This window comes from Acomys minous (genome assembly GCF_964271855.1).
Source record: "Acomys minous genome assembly, chromosome: 2".
NCBI lineage: Eukaryota > Metazoa > Chordata > Mammalia > Rodentia > Muridae > Acomys > Acomys minous.
In genome coordinates this window covers 108,096,337-108,115,080 of record NC_140484.1, presented here as the reverse complement: position 1 = coordinate 108,115,080, position 18,744 = coordinate 108,096,337, and the positions used below count along the sequence as shown (strand labels likewise).

General features: G+C 42.1%; 1 protein-coding gene across 4 annotated transcripts in view; it reads left to right on the top strand.

The window, feature by feature from the left end:
- MCTP2 (multiple C2 and transmembrane domain containing 2) overlaps positions 1-18,744 on the top strand; it is a 228,289-nt gene that overhangs the window by 107,262 nt on the left and 102,283 nt on the right. For 3 of the 4 annotated variants that reach the window (XM_084772920.1, XM_084772921.1, XM_084772923.1), the window contains 3 exons: positions 2,310-2,403; positions 15,980-16,082; positions 17,802-17,904. In XM_084772920.1, coding sequence (XP_084629046.1) covers positions 2,310-2,403; positions 15,980-16,082; positions 17,802-17,904 — 300 coding nt within the window. Of the gene's footprint in view, positions 1-2,309; positions 2,404-15,979; positions 16,083-17,801; positions 17,905-18,137; positions 18,574-18,744 lie in introns of those variants that run through there. The other variant, XM_084772922.1, reaches the window with a different exon arrangement.

Below are 18,744 nucleotides of genomic sequence, written 5' to 3'. Positions count from 1 at the left end.
TTACTCCGGTTCCTGTGTCCTTCCAGCTTGCACTTTTAAGTTGAAACCACATCTATGCATTGAAGAAGAAAAAAAAAGGGAGGGGGGGACCAACAGAGATGGTTGATGCTAGTTTAGTTTTGCATTTCAGAAAACAAGACAACAGACCATGAAAGGAGACCTGCGGTTTCAAAAAACAAATTTGCTGTTTCAGAAAACCAAACCAGTGTTTGGAAGTTGTAGTGGGATATTGGAAATCTCTAGGCAGAGTAGCTTAGCCTGTCTGTGGAAATTTGAACAGAAAGAAGTTCGAGTGAGGAAATTGTCTAAGCAGCTATAAATGCTCAGTGTGCTTTATATAGAAGGATTTTGTAGGGTTAGGGGGCACCCTGTGCCTGGATAAAGCCCAGGATAGGTGCGGAGGGCTTTACTCTGTACCACCTCAGTGGTGACATCAGTGTACGGTTGTCTCTAAGCACTGCCATGTGTGGGCTGGTACGCTCAGCATCAATTTGTCTATTTGTTTCTTGTTCTGTGGCCTTCTAGGTCTCTTTATTTGCATCCCTGTTCTCCTTTTTGTTTCCTGCTCTTAATAAATCAACACATGTTCTCTGTTTCTGTCTTTGGAAGAAAGCAGAGACCTGGAAATGAATCAAGATGAGTTTTCTAATTCAGTTAGCACATTGTTCTCAGGATAGAGTTTGGCACCTCCAGAAGCCTTCACTATACATACGTTGAATGCAATTGGTGAATTGAATAATTCTCAATCTTCAGGAGGGAAAATTCTAGACCTACATCTCATGTCAGTGCAGAGTCGGCCTGCCAGTTTGTTCTAGTCTGAGGAAGTCTGGCCAGAGTTCACTGCTGATCTCTTCTCTGAACACTTTATATAGGTGAACGGAAGATGGAAATGAATCCTTTCTTCAAGTGGATAGACTGTGAAATTTGTGCAGCCCACTTATATCTATAAAGATAATATGTTGGCATGATAGTGGCTGCCTTGAATAATGTTTTAGGATTTGAGGCCACTAAGAATGTGGGCACCCTAGTTTTTTTATTTTTTTCTGTGAGCTGGTATGTGTGTGTGTGAGAAAGAAAGAATCCACTGTTATGCTGTCTTTATGTACAGTGTGGGCTGGCCTAGAATTTACTGTGTAGTCCAGGCTCCCCTCATATTTTGGTCCTCCCATTTCAGTCTCAACATTAGGATTACAGGTAGATGTGCCCAATACCCTGGCAGAGCAGTGATCTCTAGAAAGCATTTCTACCTTCACAGTATAAAAATAGGCATCTCAAAAGATTCCATATAACTCAGAAACTAGCTGGCTCATTTGTTTATGGTTAAAATACACAGGGACAATGCCTTTCATAGGTTCTTCGAGCTGACACAGATGAGGTTAGGCTAAATGTGTTTAATATTAAGCTTTTGTTGTTTTACCCCCACATGCCCAATTAGGAAGGGTTTTATTGTTATCTTCTGAGGCACTACAGCCTGATTATCCCAGCCTTTAACTATTTAAAAAGGATGGCAACAATATTGAAGGTTTGGAAACTGCAATCTTTTTTTTTTTTCAATAGAAGCATGAGACTAGGTACCTGCTTATCCCTGGTGCATGGGTTTTTAAGGATGCCACGTGCTTAGAGACATGCAAATACTGTTGTGTATGTCTGCTTCAGAATCACAAGTAGCTGTAGTAAACACGCTCCATCTATGGATCGTGCTAATTAAAGACTAAAGCAAAAGTGACTACAGGGTGGCACCAGAAGCCTGGCTTTTCATTTAATGAATGGAACAGGTTGAGTCATAGATCAGAAGCCTCGGTTTCTTTCCATCCCGATTTCTTTCCCTTGGTAGCAAGCATTTATGACGGGATGAGCGTTAGTGCTGTGGTATCCATAAAATTTATAGAATAACAAGATCAGTTTGATATTGCCTTTAAAGGTGATTTAAAAGTTGCGTTAATGAGAAAAGGCAGGGGAGAATGAATGTAATTCCACCCACACATTTTCCCAGTGGGTTATCGATGCTAGCACCAGGGGGCGACGTTAAAAGCAGATTGTAAGTGCTTCTAATTTGTTTATTTTGAGGCTGCAGTTAATTAATTCTCAGTCAATTTTCTTTTAATCTGGCTGTGATACATGCCTAACGGCCCTGGTGCTTGACATGAGACAGCTTTGCAACTCTTCTAAGAATTTTTTTTTTTTTTTTTTTTTTTTTTTTTTTTTTTTTGGTAAGGGGAAGACAAATCTGGAACATACTTCTAGGGGGAACAACTTCAAAATAAATGCATGCAGAAGCCACTCTGACTTGTGTTTGTCCATCTCCACAGGCCTTACAGAACTCACTGAGGGATCTGAAGGACGTAGGCATTCTACAGGTGAAGGTTCTAAAGGCCGCGGACCTCTTGGCTGCGGATTTCTCAGGTAAAGAACACGGGTCCTTTCACTCACTACGTTTGATATCGTTGTTTGTCTTGCTTCAAAGTGAGCGGCAGGCTGAGCAAGACACCTAGTAAATAGAAGTTAACTACCACATTCCTTTGAATAAAGCAATAGGAGGGAAAACACACACATGGGAGCCATTGTTTTCTTACAATGTAGACTATTCACAAAATCATTTCTTCTCAAATAATTTTACTCAGATGCATTCATGTGGCTGTTCATTTGGGATTCTGAATACTAATGGACTGATATAGCCTTCCAGTCAGCTTTTGTTCTTGTAAAGGCCTGTTTGGGCCCTGCGTTGCTGCTGTCCCTTCAATGGCTCCTGCTGCCCTGCCCTTTCACCCTTTCACAGGATCACTTGCTGTATGAGTGCCCAGAGTCAAAGTCCTGGCAGTGCTTTCCACTTCCTGTTGCCCCTTAGGAACACTTCCGGTGCTTTGTGACTTGAGCTTTCAGGTGGAGGTCTGAGTGGGCCTTCTTCATGCTGTAGTGGGACTCGACAGCATGGACAGTCTTCGGGCCATAACGAAGTCTGATCAATCCTTTCCCACTCATTGTCACATTACACCAACTGGCTCGTGATGTTTAATCACCTGGGTTTACAGGCAGTGTGAACTTCCTGCTGTGGGTGCTTGGAGCAGAAGTGTCTTCTGGGAGAGCGGAAAGTGCTCAACTTCGGAGCCGTCTCTCCAGCTCTACTTTCTGCTTTAAGAGGCTGAAAACTTATGAGACCACTTTGTTGAAGAAACTTAAACTTGACACAAATTTTAATTTTTTAAGCACAGCCTATGTCCACAATTATGGAAAGTAGGAACTTTATTTTAAGAAGTTTATATCCTGCCCCAGAGAATGAGAAGAAAGGACTACCATGTAGTTATATGAAGTGATTTATCTCCACCCGAGGAATGGTCACAGCGAATAGACTTTAAGGTGTATTTTTATGAACTAGTGAAAGATAGTAATTTTAAGCTTTATAGATAAAATAGTCAAAATAATACTTTTTTACGCACATACTTATGTCTAGTGTGTATTTGCATGTACATGGGTGCATTTCTGTGCAAGGGTACATGAGCATGTGCCTCCCCATTTGTGTGTGTGTGTGTGTGTGTGTGTGTGTGTGTGTGTAGTCCTGAGGCTGACATGGGGTATCATCCTAAATTGCTGTCCACTTTAGCTACTGAGGCAAGGTTCCTTGTTAACCACCAAGCTCACTGATTTGGCTATTCTGCTTAGCTTATGCCAGGGACTGCCTGTCTCTACCTCCCTTATGCTAAGATTGCGTCCCTGTTTTAACACAGTTTACATGGTTTCACAGGTCAAAACTCTGGTCCCTATGCGTGTGTAGTCAAAACTCTGGTCCCCATGCATGTGTAGTGGCTCTTCACTTAATGAGCCATCTTCTTCACCATCAAATGAATACTTGTACTATTCATTAATATGAGTTGAAAACGTAATTGTTTATACTTTATGCCCAGCATTAGTCAGCCAATCTTGCTTTGCTGTGGCTAATCAGAAATGAAAAATTTACCTGCACAAAACCAGCCACTAGCGGACAAGCTATTGACATGTGATAGTTTCTGGAAGAGAGAGAGAGTGAGTGGGGTTTTTTTTTCTTGCTTTTATTATTTATTTATTTTTAATTTTTTATTAATTTATTCTTGTTACATCTCAATGGTTATCCCATCCCTTGTATCCTCCCATTCTTCCCTCCCTCCCATTTTCCCCTTATTCCCCTCCCCTATGACTGTTCCTGAGGGGGATTTCCTCCCCCTGTATATGCTCATAGGGTATCAAGTCTCTTCTTGGTAGCCTGCTATCCTTCCTCTGAGTGCCACCAGGCCTCCCCCTCCAGGGGACATGGTCAAATATGAGGCACCAGAGTACGTGTGAAACAGAGTGTTTTTTAATGATGTGACCCCTGGTCGGCTTACCACACTCCAGGGTAGGCCTCATTGCCAGTGTCATCTGGGCAGCACAAACTGGACTCAAGTGGAGAAAGCAAAGACTCCAAGTTGGGTAGGTAGGGAGGAGGTCAGGGTCGAGAGGGTAGATGTGCGCACAGTAGGGATAGTGAATAGGATCAAACTGTATAATGCTATTCTCATATAATTAATGAGGTGTTTAAAAATAACGAGTATTTATTCTGTATTCCAGCAGTGTTGTCTAAAGAATGATTGTCATTTTAGACAGGGTGAAAAAGGACTTTTCTTTCCTTTTCGCATCTGTCTGTCTGTCTGCCCATCAGTCTGTTTACTGATGGCTTATTACTTGAAAATGGGGACCTGGAACTCTTGAGTTTGTCTCCCCTGATAAAGAACTCTGGATGAGGCGGAAGCTGGAGGGGTGCTGAACGCGGAGAACAGGGGTCCCTGTTGCTGTGCGTGCAGTGAGCAGGGACCCCTGTGCTGTGGAAGGAGTAGGAATACACGACAAAAGCTGCTGGCAGCTCTCTGACTCAAAAGTCACCCTTCTCTCTGTCAGGAACAATAGAAATATGAGCCACTCCAATCTCTGTCATCAAATTAAAATACTCATAATTTGTTGTTAATGATTATATAGTTACATGGAATTAAAATGAAAAACTCTTAGCATTTTAGAATAGTGGGATAAGATATATGCAGTCGAGTGGCGTTTTCATAAAACATTTTCCTACATGGAGAGCCAAATCAGTGGCTAGCCTTTTAGATGTCACATAGGTATCAGTAACTGTGTGTGTCTGTTGTCAATATTAAGACACTTGTATACCCTAAAGGCGTGGAGCCTGTGGCATATACTTATGTTTTGATTACTGCATTCTTGAAGGAGTTTTAAATTTTATTTATTATCCAAGGTGTGTGTGTGTGTGTGTGTGTGTGTGTGTGTGTGTGTGTGTGTGTGTATACTTGCTCACAAGAGGGAAGAAGCACGTGCACATGCTTGCCACACAGTGCTCAGAGTGCAATGATTTTTGGAGTCATTTCTTTCCGTTCCTCCTATGGATGCTGGGGACCAAACTCAGGCCTTCAGGTTGGAGCCGCAGGTTCTTTCACCCACTGAGCCATCTTGCCGGCCCTATTAGTGCATTCTTTTGTGAACTAACATGGAGAGTGGTTAATGTTATTCATTATGAATACATTTAAATTTCCAGGTATCTTGCTTTTTTTTATCCTATTCCATTTCTTTTATGGAATCGCTGCCATTTCTTTGTGTAGAAGCGAAGGCAGTTGGGGACGGAGGAGGAGCTCAGGTCCTGTGCTGGGCTAATTTGCATGAAGCTCTGGGCTCCATCTCAGGCAGTGCATAAACCAGCTGTGGAGGTGCAAGGCAGTAATCCCAGCACTGGGCAGGTGAGGGCATGGAGTAGGGAGCTGCCTATAGCTCTGCACTAGGCAGACAGCTCAGGGCCAGCAGGGATCACAGGAGAGCCTGTATCAGAGAGAAAAGACGCAAATGTGTACATTATCTGGAAGCCAGGCGTGATTGAACACACGTAAACATGTCCACCCTTAGAAGAATAAGAAGACGAGAACAGAGGACAACTCTGAAGCCAGCCTGGGTTACACAGGGAGAGTGTGGATGAAAAGCAGTGAGGCAGCCTGTCGAAGAACCCATCCGTCTCTTTAAAAATTGGTGAAAGCTGTTTTTAATGCCCCGAGGTTCATGCTAACATTAGCCCTATACCTCATAAGTATTTATTCTAATGAGGAGCCTGTCATATATGCTTGTAAGTTTGTTTTCACAAATTCTATGAGCCTGGTGTAATGACTTACACAGTCTGGTGTCATTACTTCCATAGTAACCAGCCTTGATTCATGAAACAAATGATCGACTCAAGGTGAACAAAGCCGTGTGTAATGCTTGATAAGACAAGCATAGTTTACTCAACGTAAAACTCAACTATTTAGAGGAAAAAAAAAACTCATAGTCTAATGACTTGAAAGGGTGTCAGAGAGCCCCTCCCCTCCTAAACAAACAAAGCTGAGATAATAGCAAGAGAACCCAGTTCCCTAGCCACAGTAGAACCCTCAGCAAAGATTAACGCTGTATGTTCTTACCTGTCTGGGGCGACATATAAATGCATGGGTAAAGTTAAAGAATAATGCAAACTGTCTCATAGACTATCCAAAGATTATAAGGTGTGCGGTGTGTTAGTAGAAAGGCATTTGGGAACCGAAGACTTTCCCAGCCAGACTCGTCCATTCAGAGCCCTTCTCTTCCATTTGAGAGACATCAGTGATGATGAGAAGGGAGGAGTCTTGTATGCTCAGCCCACGATGGTCTAACTGTTCAGGAGAGTCTCAGTCCGATTGTGGGGTGGTTCAAATGGAGGAGTCAGTTTCACAGTCAGTGTAGCAACCACCACGGTTACCCTTTGCATAACCACCCCAGGCCGAGGTTCGACATCTACCCCTGACTCCCCTCTCATACACGTCTGCCTTCCTGTCAGTTAAGTATTCCCTTCCTAGATTTCATAATTTTCTTTTTAAAATATTCTTTAGATGAGATTTAAAAAAAAATCTCCCCATGCCTTATTCCTGATGTATCAACTCTGTGAGTGGCACTTGGTTGGACCATCCACTCTATTCTAAAATAGTAGTAGAAGATCGTGAGGGTTTTCTTTGCAAGAATGATCGTTCTGTACCTAGGCAAGAACAGAGTGATGCGGCATAGTTGGACGATGCAGAGTGGTTGTCCCTGTGCTGCGCTTGCTCACTTTCTGCAATTCAGTCCTATCATTTTGCTAACCTGTATGTGTGGAGAAGCTGGGCACGCATGGGAGGCACTGGATGACCAGGATCTGGAATTACTATCTTCATCCAGTCTTGGCATCTACTTGCCCTTCAACAATCTCACATAGAATGTTACTTCATTGTTGAGAGTTTTGAACATATTTTGTCATAAGAAAAACTTGCCACGGGCCACAAAAGGTTCCCAAATATATCTGCCAAATTAAATAATCTCCAAGTGCATCTGTCAGAGGAATGTCAAGGGCAGCACGGCTTTGAGCAAGAAATGCCTGTTTTCACTATGAGATAACCTTGTTAGACGAATAAGTTAGGTCCAGTGTCATGGCCTGATGCAGACCCAGGATACAGAAGTGTGTTGGATTGCATGCCACTTCTGCTTTTCAGGGAGTGTAGTTTGCCTTCCCTGCAGGTTTTTTTTGTTGTTGTTGTTGTTGTTGTTTTTTAAGTTTTCCTCAACTTGTGCAAAGTCAGCATGATAGCTGTGTGGTGACATTTAAGCTTTTACCACTCAATGTCTCCACTAGGTGGACAGATGTCTAGGGACATAGGATCTACAGGTAGTGTGTATGTGTGTGTGTGTGTGTGTGTGTGTGTGTGTGTGTGTGTGTGTGTGTGTGTGTTGCTTTTGTGCCCTTTCCCCCCTCCTCCACTTCAGAATTACAGATATAGGGGGTGGTGTGTGCCATCTGTGTCTGGAAGAACCTTGCTGAATCAGGGAGGGGCACTCACTGTGCTGGTTCCTTGGCTGTGCCATCAGGAGGAGCTCTTGGTACATCCAACTGGTGGAGCTCTTCTCCCATTACTTTGTTAACACACTCTACTCATTAGGTAATGCATACGCCCTTCCCACGTGGCTAAACCATGCACCTGAGTGAGCCTACACAGTTCACTGATGTCCTTATTGATGATGATGACAATGCATGTGTTTTCCCCCTGATTTCTGTGTCTATTGCTTCTCATTTAAACCCCCTTTTTGTTATGGAATGGGATACACACACACACACACACACACACACACACACACACACACACACACACACACAATGCCAGATATTAAATGGTTCTCCCACTCACTGGTCTTGGATCTACTGTGACTCTTCTTGAGTATTTCTAGGATTAAATTAAAACCTAAATGAACATGCCTGGTCTATATTTTATATTCAGTAAATTATTTTTCCCAATCTTCATTACATTTATTTTATTAGTGTGAGGCTGACTTATGGAAAACATCAAACACTGTCTTCTTAACGTATTGTCTATAACTTCCTTTAATTTTACAGCCTGGAATTATTAAGCATGCAAACCACTTTTAGCTTTTTAATCACTTTTAGAAATCTGCAGTTCTCACTCTGGAATGCTTTATTCTTGTTATTTCCATGTATTATTTGCTGAAAGTGAAAAAAAGTTCCACAGTAAGGAAATTCTTGTGCTAAGCTGGCTGACACCTGCATTTTACATTTGATAATCTGGATAATAATTTTATCTGTACAAAACTATTTGTGGTCTCATCAAATATTTACATATATAAAAGTCTTTTCCACAAAACCATTGACTAGAACACCACATTGAAACCTCACAAAACAGAATAGAAATCATCCAGTCATATGCTTGCAATACTGACTTTTGAAGCATTTTGTAAATTGGAACAGTGCAGTTTTTATTTTGTTGTGTTTAGTTTTTTTTTTCTCCTTCAAATTCACTGTATCAGAAGAGAAGGCCTGTAGTTATTGTTCACTGGGAATTTTAACCCACATGTCCATTTTATGGTTTATTTTCATTGTCTGTCTCTGGGAGCTGTATCCATAGCAATACTTTTCCTCTTAAAGATGTCCTATTTTCAGGGGGATGACTATAATTGGAATTTCTAGAAGCTTCGTGGTAGTGATTGAATGCTTTTAATTTTCATGAGATCCTCCTGGACAGCTGAGCCCAAATCGAGGACTTTTGAAAAACACATTAAAAACTATATAAATCTGCCTTTGGCAGCCTGTGTCTTTTAACTGTCTGCCAAAGAACGTGGACACCAGTTGAGTAAAGTTTGGGAGGATATAGAAGCTTTGCCAATCGTAACTTAATGGTGCCACAAGTGCCACTGAATCCTGCTGGTGTGTGGCATCCAGTGAGTTAGCGTAAGTCACTCAGGTTGTAGAGGCAGGGCTCATAGTCCATCCTAACTTAGTTCAGTACGTATTTCTCTGTGAGCCCTGTGATATCCTCATGGGAGAGAGGGGGAAGGAACTGCTCCCCACCCTCAGCACCAGCAGCTGGATTATCATTTTGCTGCTGCGGTCAGTGCTGAGATGCACTGAGGAGCATCTGACAAGTGTCCTATAGAAGGCCATGTATAAAATGACAGACATGGAGAGCTGAGAAGGAGCTGCCAAGTTAGAAACAAGGGCCAAGGAGCATTTCCCAGCTCCCAGCCAGCATGCGCAGCCCAGTCAAGGCTGGGGGGGAGGGTGATGGAGAGGATGCATGTGCAGCCCACTCAAGGCTGCAGATCAAGTGAGACTAGAAAATAGATCCCTTAGGGGAACTTTTCAGGGATGAGGCTAGTGTCTGAGGTGAGAGTGGGATCACTTGGAATCAGACAAAGAAATGTGGAAAATTAAGGCGAAAGGAGTGGTACAACCTGATATAAGCTTACAAGGTTGTATCCTGGCAGCTGTGAGGAGGAAGGCTTCTGTAGAGGGGCGAGGCTGTGAAATGTAGGGCAGGTTCAGAGGATGCTGGCATGTTTCGGAGCTTGGATAGTGCGGAAGAAAAATTAAGAGGAAAAATAACTTCCATTATAGTCATTGGTGTTCTATGTGTATATTGGGATACTAAACTTCCAGAAACTTAGCTTAATGACTTTCCAGAAAAATGAAGTCCCCTTGCCTTTGCTGTCCGAATGTGGCCCTGACTTGTTCTAGATCATTGTTACAGCCAAGCAAAAAGAGGCCTTTGTCCACACAGTGCTCAGGAAGTTACACTTTTTCCTAGAGGAGTTTGTGACCCACTTGGAAAGGCAGGGTATATGTGAAAAACCCCAGAAGGGCTGGAAATGAATGTTTTCCTCTGAGGTGCTAGTGGTGGCGATTGCAAACTGTGGGTGTCATAAATATCTGTCCACTAAATGAGCAGATGTACTACTATACAGGAGGCATTATGAAACCTAAACCAATTGCTGTAGGAGTTTGGGGGCCTCCCTGGAGATCGGAGGAGGAGTCCCGTAAAGAGTTTGCATTTGAATTAGACACAGGATGAGGGAGAGCTGCCAGGACATTGCAAGCACAGTTGTTCCCCATACAAAGTAGAGAACACGAAGGAACCATGTGCCTCTGGGAGCCAGGCGGAATGGATAGCCCACTGGGGTGAGTGGTGGGACAGAGAGACCCCCCCCTCCTTGCTTGAGAGTTGATGAGTAGAAGGGAAATCAGAACGAATTACAGGGGGGCAATTATTGGACACTGGCAAATTTCAGAAATGATGGTTAAATTTTGTTTTCAGTATTTGGTCATCAGGTTTACAAACCAATGTGAAGGAATCATGAAGCCAGAGTTTCCAGACACGTTAAATGGCTGTCGCCCCTGCCCATCCTCCCCAGCTCTCCCTTAGACCTTGCCTCAGCAATTATCCATCTCCAGAGTCCCTTGTTTGGAGCCACTCATATGTGGATGCTCGTGCTGCTGGATGGGTTAAATAAACCCCATGAAGAGCACACCAGTCCCGACATTCGAGCATGACCTTGCAGTCTCCTCATGTTCACAGTTGTTCCTTTACACATGTAGACAGTAAATTCTCATTAATTTCAGGGTTCCTTCTCCAACCCCAGGATCTAAGTAAGGGTGATGAACCCCCTTGTATAAAATGTGTATACTTCATAAAACGATGTGTATGCATTCTCCCATATGCATCAAATAACTAACCTCTGTCTTATTAACACCTGATACGGGTGGGGGGGGTGTAAATGGTGACAGAGATGTCTCTATTCAAACAGGTGAAGCTATCATGAGCATAATTACATATCAGATGATTAATGCTTGTTACACCCATCACACAGGGTAAGCCAACTGTACATGTGTGTACATAAACACCTTCCTGATGAACTCGTCCACAACTCCTCAGGAAGGATCTGTTACATTTCTGTTACAAAGTCCCATCCTCTGAGGAGAGCCGTTGCAGGTCAAGACTCTCTGTAAGCTTTGTGTATCCCTATCTTGGCCAGTGCTAGCAATGGAGTAGACCTCAGGAAATAGCTATCAAATGACTGATATTATTTCCAAAATACCAACATTTGACATCGGTAGCATCCAAGTAAAGATAAGCTGTCAAAATGCAAAATTCTTATTTAGCTGTTTGAGGGATATAAATTGATTTTAAGTTGGTACCCCAAAATAAGAGCTATTGAGTGACACCCCTCATCAAGAACCCAAGCCACTAACGTCATGACTGCTGCTTGGTGTGCATCTCCTCAGGCTAGGGGTCATTGAGAAGCTCAGCAGCAAAGCAGGGTGTAATGAAATGGGCTAAAGGATTTCACTTGGCCAGCCACTGTTCTCTTATTATCATTTAGAAACATCTGGATAGTGCATTTTTATGAGAGAGCACTGTTCTCAATAAAAATATTCATCATTTAAATCTTGGAGAACCTGCCTCTCTGAAACCTTATAGGAGAAAGAAACTAATCCACACAAAGTGTCCACAAATGACTCTGTAAGCATGGTCCTGTCTTTGTTTCTGCTTCTCTCTGCCTGTTTATACTGTAATATTAATAAATGCAGCATTTTAATGAGCTTTGACTGAATTATCTTCAGAGAGTTGGTGCTGTAGGCTCCTTGGAGACACATAACTGAAGTTCCTGAGTTCTGGAGAGGAGCGTTGCTCCTCATTAGCTAGGACAGCCAGGCACAGGCCTGCTCTAGAGAGCTGGGCACAGCCCGAGCCCACCTGTGCCTCTGCAGGACTGCGATGTCTCTGCCCTGCTGTGTACCAACCCCGGGGCTTTCATTAAAAGTGTCAGGTGCTTTCCCCAGAGCCAGAGCTGACGGCATGTCATGCTGCTGTCTCTAGAGGAGCAGTGCTGACACCTACTAATAGTCTGACAAACGGTTAAGTAGCTGTTCCAACTCAGGTTGAGGAGGGGGTGTGTTGCCGCACCTGAGCCATGCAGCCAGGACCTGTGTCTCCCTTGCAGTCCATGCTGAGGACGGGGCATGCCTTTCTGCCCTAGCCGATTTCTCCTCCACTTTTTCTGTAGAAGACTTTGCCAGGGGAACCTGATCACAAGTCAGCAAGACAAGCTACTGGTAGCTTTCAGAATCAGTGGCATTTTGCCTGGCCCTCTGTGTTCTGGGTGTCTTGTGTTATATGCTTAGAGAACAGGTTAAAGCCACTTTCATGCATGGAATTCTTTTTTTTTTTTTTTTAAGATCTTTATTTATTATGTATACAGTGCTCTGCCTGCACGTACACCTGCAAGCCAGAAGAGGGCATCAAATCACATGATAGATGGTTGTGAGCCACCGTGTGGTTGCTGGGAATTGAACTCAGGACCTCTGGAAGAGCAGCCGGTGCTCTTAACCTCTGAGTCATCTATCCGGCCCCCATGTATGGAATCCTAAAAGCCAGAATTGATAGCAGAAGCAGCCACAGTCAGGATTTAGGGACAAGAATGACTTCTTGGGACCAGAATCCTAGGCAAGCAGAGGCCAATGCAGGCTCTTCTTGTGGAGTGTGGTCTATTACAAGGTTGTCTTGGTTGATAGTGTATGTAGTGTTTTTAGTCTGGTTTTCCATCCTTTTCAGGAAGTCAGAGGACTGGTATTATTTGATCACATCTCTGTGGAGGGGAGACTGGTCCTTCCCATTGTTCGTAGCTGAGGACTGCAACACTTCTATTTATGTCCATGGATACATCAGTCTAAGAGCAACTGAAATTATGGAATTAACTTTGAAAAGCTGCTTCTAGGCTTGTAAGGGTCCAGGCTATGAGTCAGAGCAATATGGCACTGGAGGTCTCCTGTTTAATGCTAGTCCTGACTCATGTTTTACATTTTATCTTTAAAAATTTTTTTTATATCTTATTCATGTGTGGGGCTCTAGGACAAGTTAAACTCTGTAGGGGTGTCCAGGGCCTTAGCACTCCTGGTTAATTACTAAGAGAATTGGATATAAGCTCAGCAACTTGAAGGGTTGGCCAAGGGGTCAGGAGGCCTGAGCATGCTCCTATGGTAGGCCCTGGCTACCTGTTAAGGAACAGCTGTTTTTAAGGCCCCTATCATGCATGCCTCATTGATGTCACATGGTCATCATGTAGCTATTTTTTCCCCTTACAGATTAAATCTTAGGCCTTCCTTCTAAGCTCAGTAGAAGGTGAGATATAAGGAGTGGGGTAATTGTGTGTGTGTGTGTGTTTGTGTGTGTGTGTGTGTGTGTGTGTGTGTCTAACCCAGAACCTTCCTAGGATTCTCTTGCCTCTGCTACCGATTTTGCCCATGTTTGTGTGGATCCTGGAGAACTGATCTCAAGATATCCATCCCTTCCAGCCCCGTGGGTTGAAAATGTAAAGTTAAAGATAAGCTGTGACCTTACTTACTAAATTATACTTTGTGTGTTTCATAGCATCACAAACATTAGCATATGCAGACTCATACTGAAAATGTAGGTCGTGCCTACTCATTCACTTAGGACAGTGGTATAGTTCCTAAGAGCATTTTCATATACCTTAGCAGCCTACTGAAAGTCAGTGTTTGCAGGTTGGGCTAGGTGACTTGATGTTCTGGGGTGAGTTGGCAGAGGAGGGGAAATAGGAGGAAGAGAGGGACTTGGCAGAGAGGAGGGAGGGGGCTACAGTCAGGTTGTAAAGTGAATAAATAAATTTTTTTTAATTGAAAAAGAAAGTCAGCGTTTTCATTAGTTTCCAGTTATAGGAGAGTAATTATCTATGTTGACTTGAGGAGTGTTTAGGGAGGTATCAGTGTTAAGCTTTAAATAAATTGCTTTTAATTGGCATGTGATCAAAGTGTCATAGAATGTGGCGTTTTGGTATGTTTGTCCATGATGTCCTGAATAAATCAGCATATATGTTCTATGTCTCTCACATCATACATCAGTATTTTTTGGATAAGAAGATCCAAAATCCTTTTCTCTAGCTTTATTAAAAGATTCTGTATGTATATACATATATATGTATTCATGTATATGCATGTATATGTATTTTTTGTTTGTTTGTTCGTTTTTGATCTTTTGAGAAAGAGTTTCTCTATGTAGCCTTGGCTGTCCTGGACTCACTTTGTAGACCAGGCTGGCCTCCAACTCACAGAGATCCACCTGCCTCTGCCTCGCAAGTGCTGGGACTAAAGGCGTGCACCACCATGCCTGGTTTCTATTAAAATACTTGATATAGTATTATTAGCTCTAGTACCAGACTATACAAGAGAACACCAACATTCATCTCTCCTGTCCAACTATAACCTTGTACTTATGCACAAATCTCTCTGAATCCACCCTTCCTTTTCCTTCTCTAGCATCTTATAACCCCTCTTTCACTATGCTGCCTCCTGCTTTGAGGGGATTTGTTTTTATTTATTTATTTTTTTACATATATGGGTGTTTTCCTGTAAATATGACTTTGTGCTATCTGCTTGCCTGGTGCCTGTACAGGCCCAAAGATGGTATCAGATATCTCGGAACTGGAATTGGTTGTAAGCTGCCTTACAGGTACTGGGAATTAATCCAGAGTCCTTTGCAAGAGTTGCCAATGATCCTGATGGATGAGCCAGCTCACCAGCCCCAACTCTACTTCTTGATTCTACCTATGCTGTATGTGAATGAGACCTTGTAGTAGTTATTTTTCTGTGAATTATATAACCTATTACCCTACAGGCTCCTCTGCGTTACTGTAAATGACATGATTTATGTAAATCATCTTCACGGTGTAGTCTTCTTGGTGGCTGTATATTATTCCATTGTCTATATGAACTCCATTTGCTTCCTATGCTTGTCAGCTAATAGATACCCATGTTGTCTGCACCTTTGGCTGTTGTGAGGAATGCTGCAATGGACACAATACTTCAGAGACTGAAACCATTTCCCTTGGATGTATTCATGAAGTTGGATTGCTGTCAAATGATCTATCTGTATGTTGCTGTTACAAGAATCCTGCTTTTCCACGTTGGCTGTACTAACTGATCGTCCCACTGCTCTTACCAAGACTTCCTTTCCCTCAGCTCTTCCTGGTGTTTGCTATTTCTGTTTTTGTTTCTGTTTTCTTGAAGTACTGGGAATCAAACATGAGGCCTTGTGTGTGCTACGTGCTTTCCCACTGAATACATCTCCATCCCTGTTGTTGCCTGTTTGATTATAGGCATTCTAGCTGGGGCGAGATGCTATGTCATTGTAGCTTTAATTAGCATTTTCCTGAAGATGAGTAATGTTGAATAAGTCTTCACATTATTGGTGCTTCATATGCCTTTTAAGGTCGTTCACCTGTATTTACTGGATTTTTTTTTTCTTTTTTGCTACTGAGTTCATTTAAAGACAAACAAGGTGCCACCTTCTATAAGAGTTGTGGTCATTGGCTTTCAGCATGACAAATCAGGTTCATCATCAGTGTGTATCCCTTGATACGTTAAAGACTGAATACTCCTGCGCTTTTCTAACTTCCTGAATTCTCAAATGTGTATCCAGAAGGCCTGCTGGGAAAGCAGTGCAGTGTCCCCACCCCGTCCATGCTTCTCTCCCTTTCCGTGGTTTCATTGTGAAAGCACACAGCTTTTGCTCAATTTGCTGTGTCCCCTTTGAGATGCATTTGTCTTTGATGGTTGTCTGTGTTCTCTTTCCAGGGAAAAGCGATCCTTTCTGCCTGTTGGAGTTGGGCAATGACCGACTTCAGACGCACACCATTTACAAAAACCTCAATCCCGAGTGGAACAAAGTTTTTACATTGTAAGTGTGTCATGCCCTGGGATCCAAGGAGCAGCGTTAACTTAGAGAGCAATTATCTCTGATGTGTATCGAGCAGGCTGGGGGGCTCTTGAGGGGGAACTTTCCACTCAGTTTTATGTGCAAAGAGTGCATTTTATTGTCTTTTTTCCTTCCAAAACCCTTTTATCCTTTCATTTTATAGTATGGCTTAATAATAGAAGAGACCATTTGGAACTGTAAGGGACTGCTAGGAGACATTTATAAAGTAGATTTTTTTAGTGAGTAAATTAATCTGTGGATAGATGGAAGCTACTAGATGTCCAGACTAATCTATTTCTGGGTTAAGAAAAGTTACAAATGGAGTCCTGTCTTAAATTCTAAGCACTTCGATGCTGTGATACTATCTTAAATACATGAAGGTTTGTATCCTGTCAGAATCTTTTGGAAAATACAGATTATCTGGGAATCCTTAAAGACTCCCAAAGGCTCCTTATATTCCTTTCTATCAGGGTGGCTGGCTCCTTTGGACTGTCCTGTGTGTTTCATCAAACTTGGGTATTTAGGAAGCTGGATGTACTAGTTTCCTAGTTTTCCTTAGATTTCAAGGTGTATGACTGTTAGAGAATGCTCCCATTGGATTTAGTGAGTTGATATTGCTCCTGACACACACACACATACACATACACACATACATACACACACACACACACACACACACACACACACACACACCACTGACTGTTTGTTTGTGCTTGTGAATGTAAAGAGTCAAATTTGCCTCCAGTGTAATTGTTGGTTCATAGAAAGTCCCTCAAAGATCTAGGGGAAGTGGTTAACCTGGAGGCACTTAGCCAAATGCCAGATACAAGGGCATTTGACAGTAGCCATGGCTCTAGTTTTTATTGTCCACAGCGGCTAGATTCTGTTCAATAGAAAAAAACATGTTTCTGAAACTCTGCATGGGGTTTCCATATGTAATGTTTCATTACAAAGGCCTTTCTGCATACTTCAATAAATAATGAATTTTACCACATTCTCTTTTTTTGAGAAAATATTTTAAAAGATATTTATTTGCTTATTTTTGTATATACATGTATGGGCTTATGGGCACCACATGTGCATTCAGAAGACCACAGAGGACAGAAAAGAGTTTGAAATCCCTGGAACTGGAGTTACAAGCAGTCGTGAGATACTGGGTGGGTGCTGGGAACTGAACCTGCGTCCTCTGCAAGATCAGTAAGGCTTTTAACCTCAGAGCCATCCCTCCAACCCATCACATTTTTTTTCTTCATTAATTTCAAAAGTGATTTAAAAACTTTTTTTTTTTTTTTTTGCTTTCCCATTTCAGAGCAACTTTGAAATCCTTTTCCTTTCTCCTCTGATTTCTTTCTTTCTTTCTTTCTTTCTTTCTCTTTCTTTCTTTCTTTCTTTCTTTCTTTCTTTCTTTCTTTCTTTCTTTCTTTTTCTTCCCTCTTTTACAGTATCACCCTTGAGTGCACACATATGTGGAGAATGCCACAGTAAGAAAGTTGACTTTTTTCATCATGTGCACGTCTGAATCTTGCATGATGGAAGGTTTGGGAATACAGTCAGTTTGATTTAATTTTTGGAGTTTAATTAAATGGTAGTTTTATACTCTGAGGACACACAGACTTAATTAGTGCAAGTGTTTTCAGCTCTTCATGGAGCAGACGTCACTCACGTGTTTTTGTGTATGATACCTGATATTTCCTCTTTCAGCCCTATTAAAGATATCCATGATGTTTTGGAAGTGACAGTGTTTGATGAGGATGGCGATAAGGCCCCGGACTTTCTTGGAAAGGTTGCGATCCCCTTGCTGTCTGTAAGTCTTCTTCATTAATCAACAATTTGTACGGCGGAGTTTCTATCTTCCAGAGTCACTCTATCTTCATCACTCTTGAAGCTACTATAGAAAGTACTATTTTTTTCTTTATCTTCATATTTTAGGTTTAAGGAGGCTCACGTAGCCTTTTCTGTGTCAGTCTAATATTTATGTATTCAACCAGACATTTTGGCAACTCTTTCAATACACTCTCTGACCTCATTCTGTTACAGGTTGGCATGTTCTGTCTGATGTCAAGTAACCCAGCTCTGTGGTCAGATTTTCCACAGATTCAGGAGGAACACGTAGATTTTATTTTTACTCCCTCCCTGCTCACAATGTTAAGGATTAATTATTGGTTACTGTGCATTTGTTCTCACTTCTCCTACAGACTATTTACCCCAAAGTTTTGTCTGTTATGTTTTCCTTCGGGCTTAAAATATTTTGTGGAAGAAACTAAAGATCTCATTTGGAAAATCAGGAGTTCCAATAATTTCATTAGGGTCAACAAGAAGAAAATTAGAACGAACAAAATACTTACAAAAGGCAGTAGAGGAAACATCCCAGAATGCCTTTACGAGACTGGAAGGCAAACTGTGGCCAGTGAATTGCCCTTTTAATCATTTATTATTTAATATATACTTTTTCCTTTTGATTGCATCAAACAAACTGGTTCAAGGCAATTATTACAATTTTGCATCCAGCCAAATATATAATTGACTGTACAGTCACTATGGCTTCACCAAAATCTGAGAGTTCATTTCTTCCCTCACACTTAGATTTTTCCCCCCAAGCTATCTGTACATTTTTTGTGGGTTGTGCACTCTGCGATCTACCCAC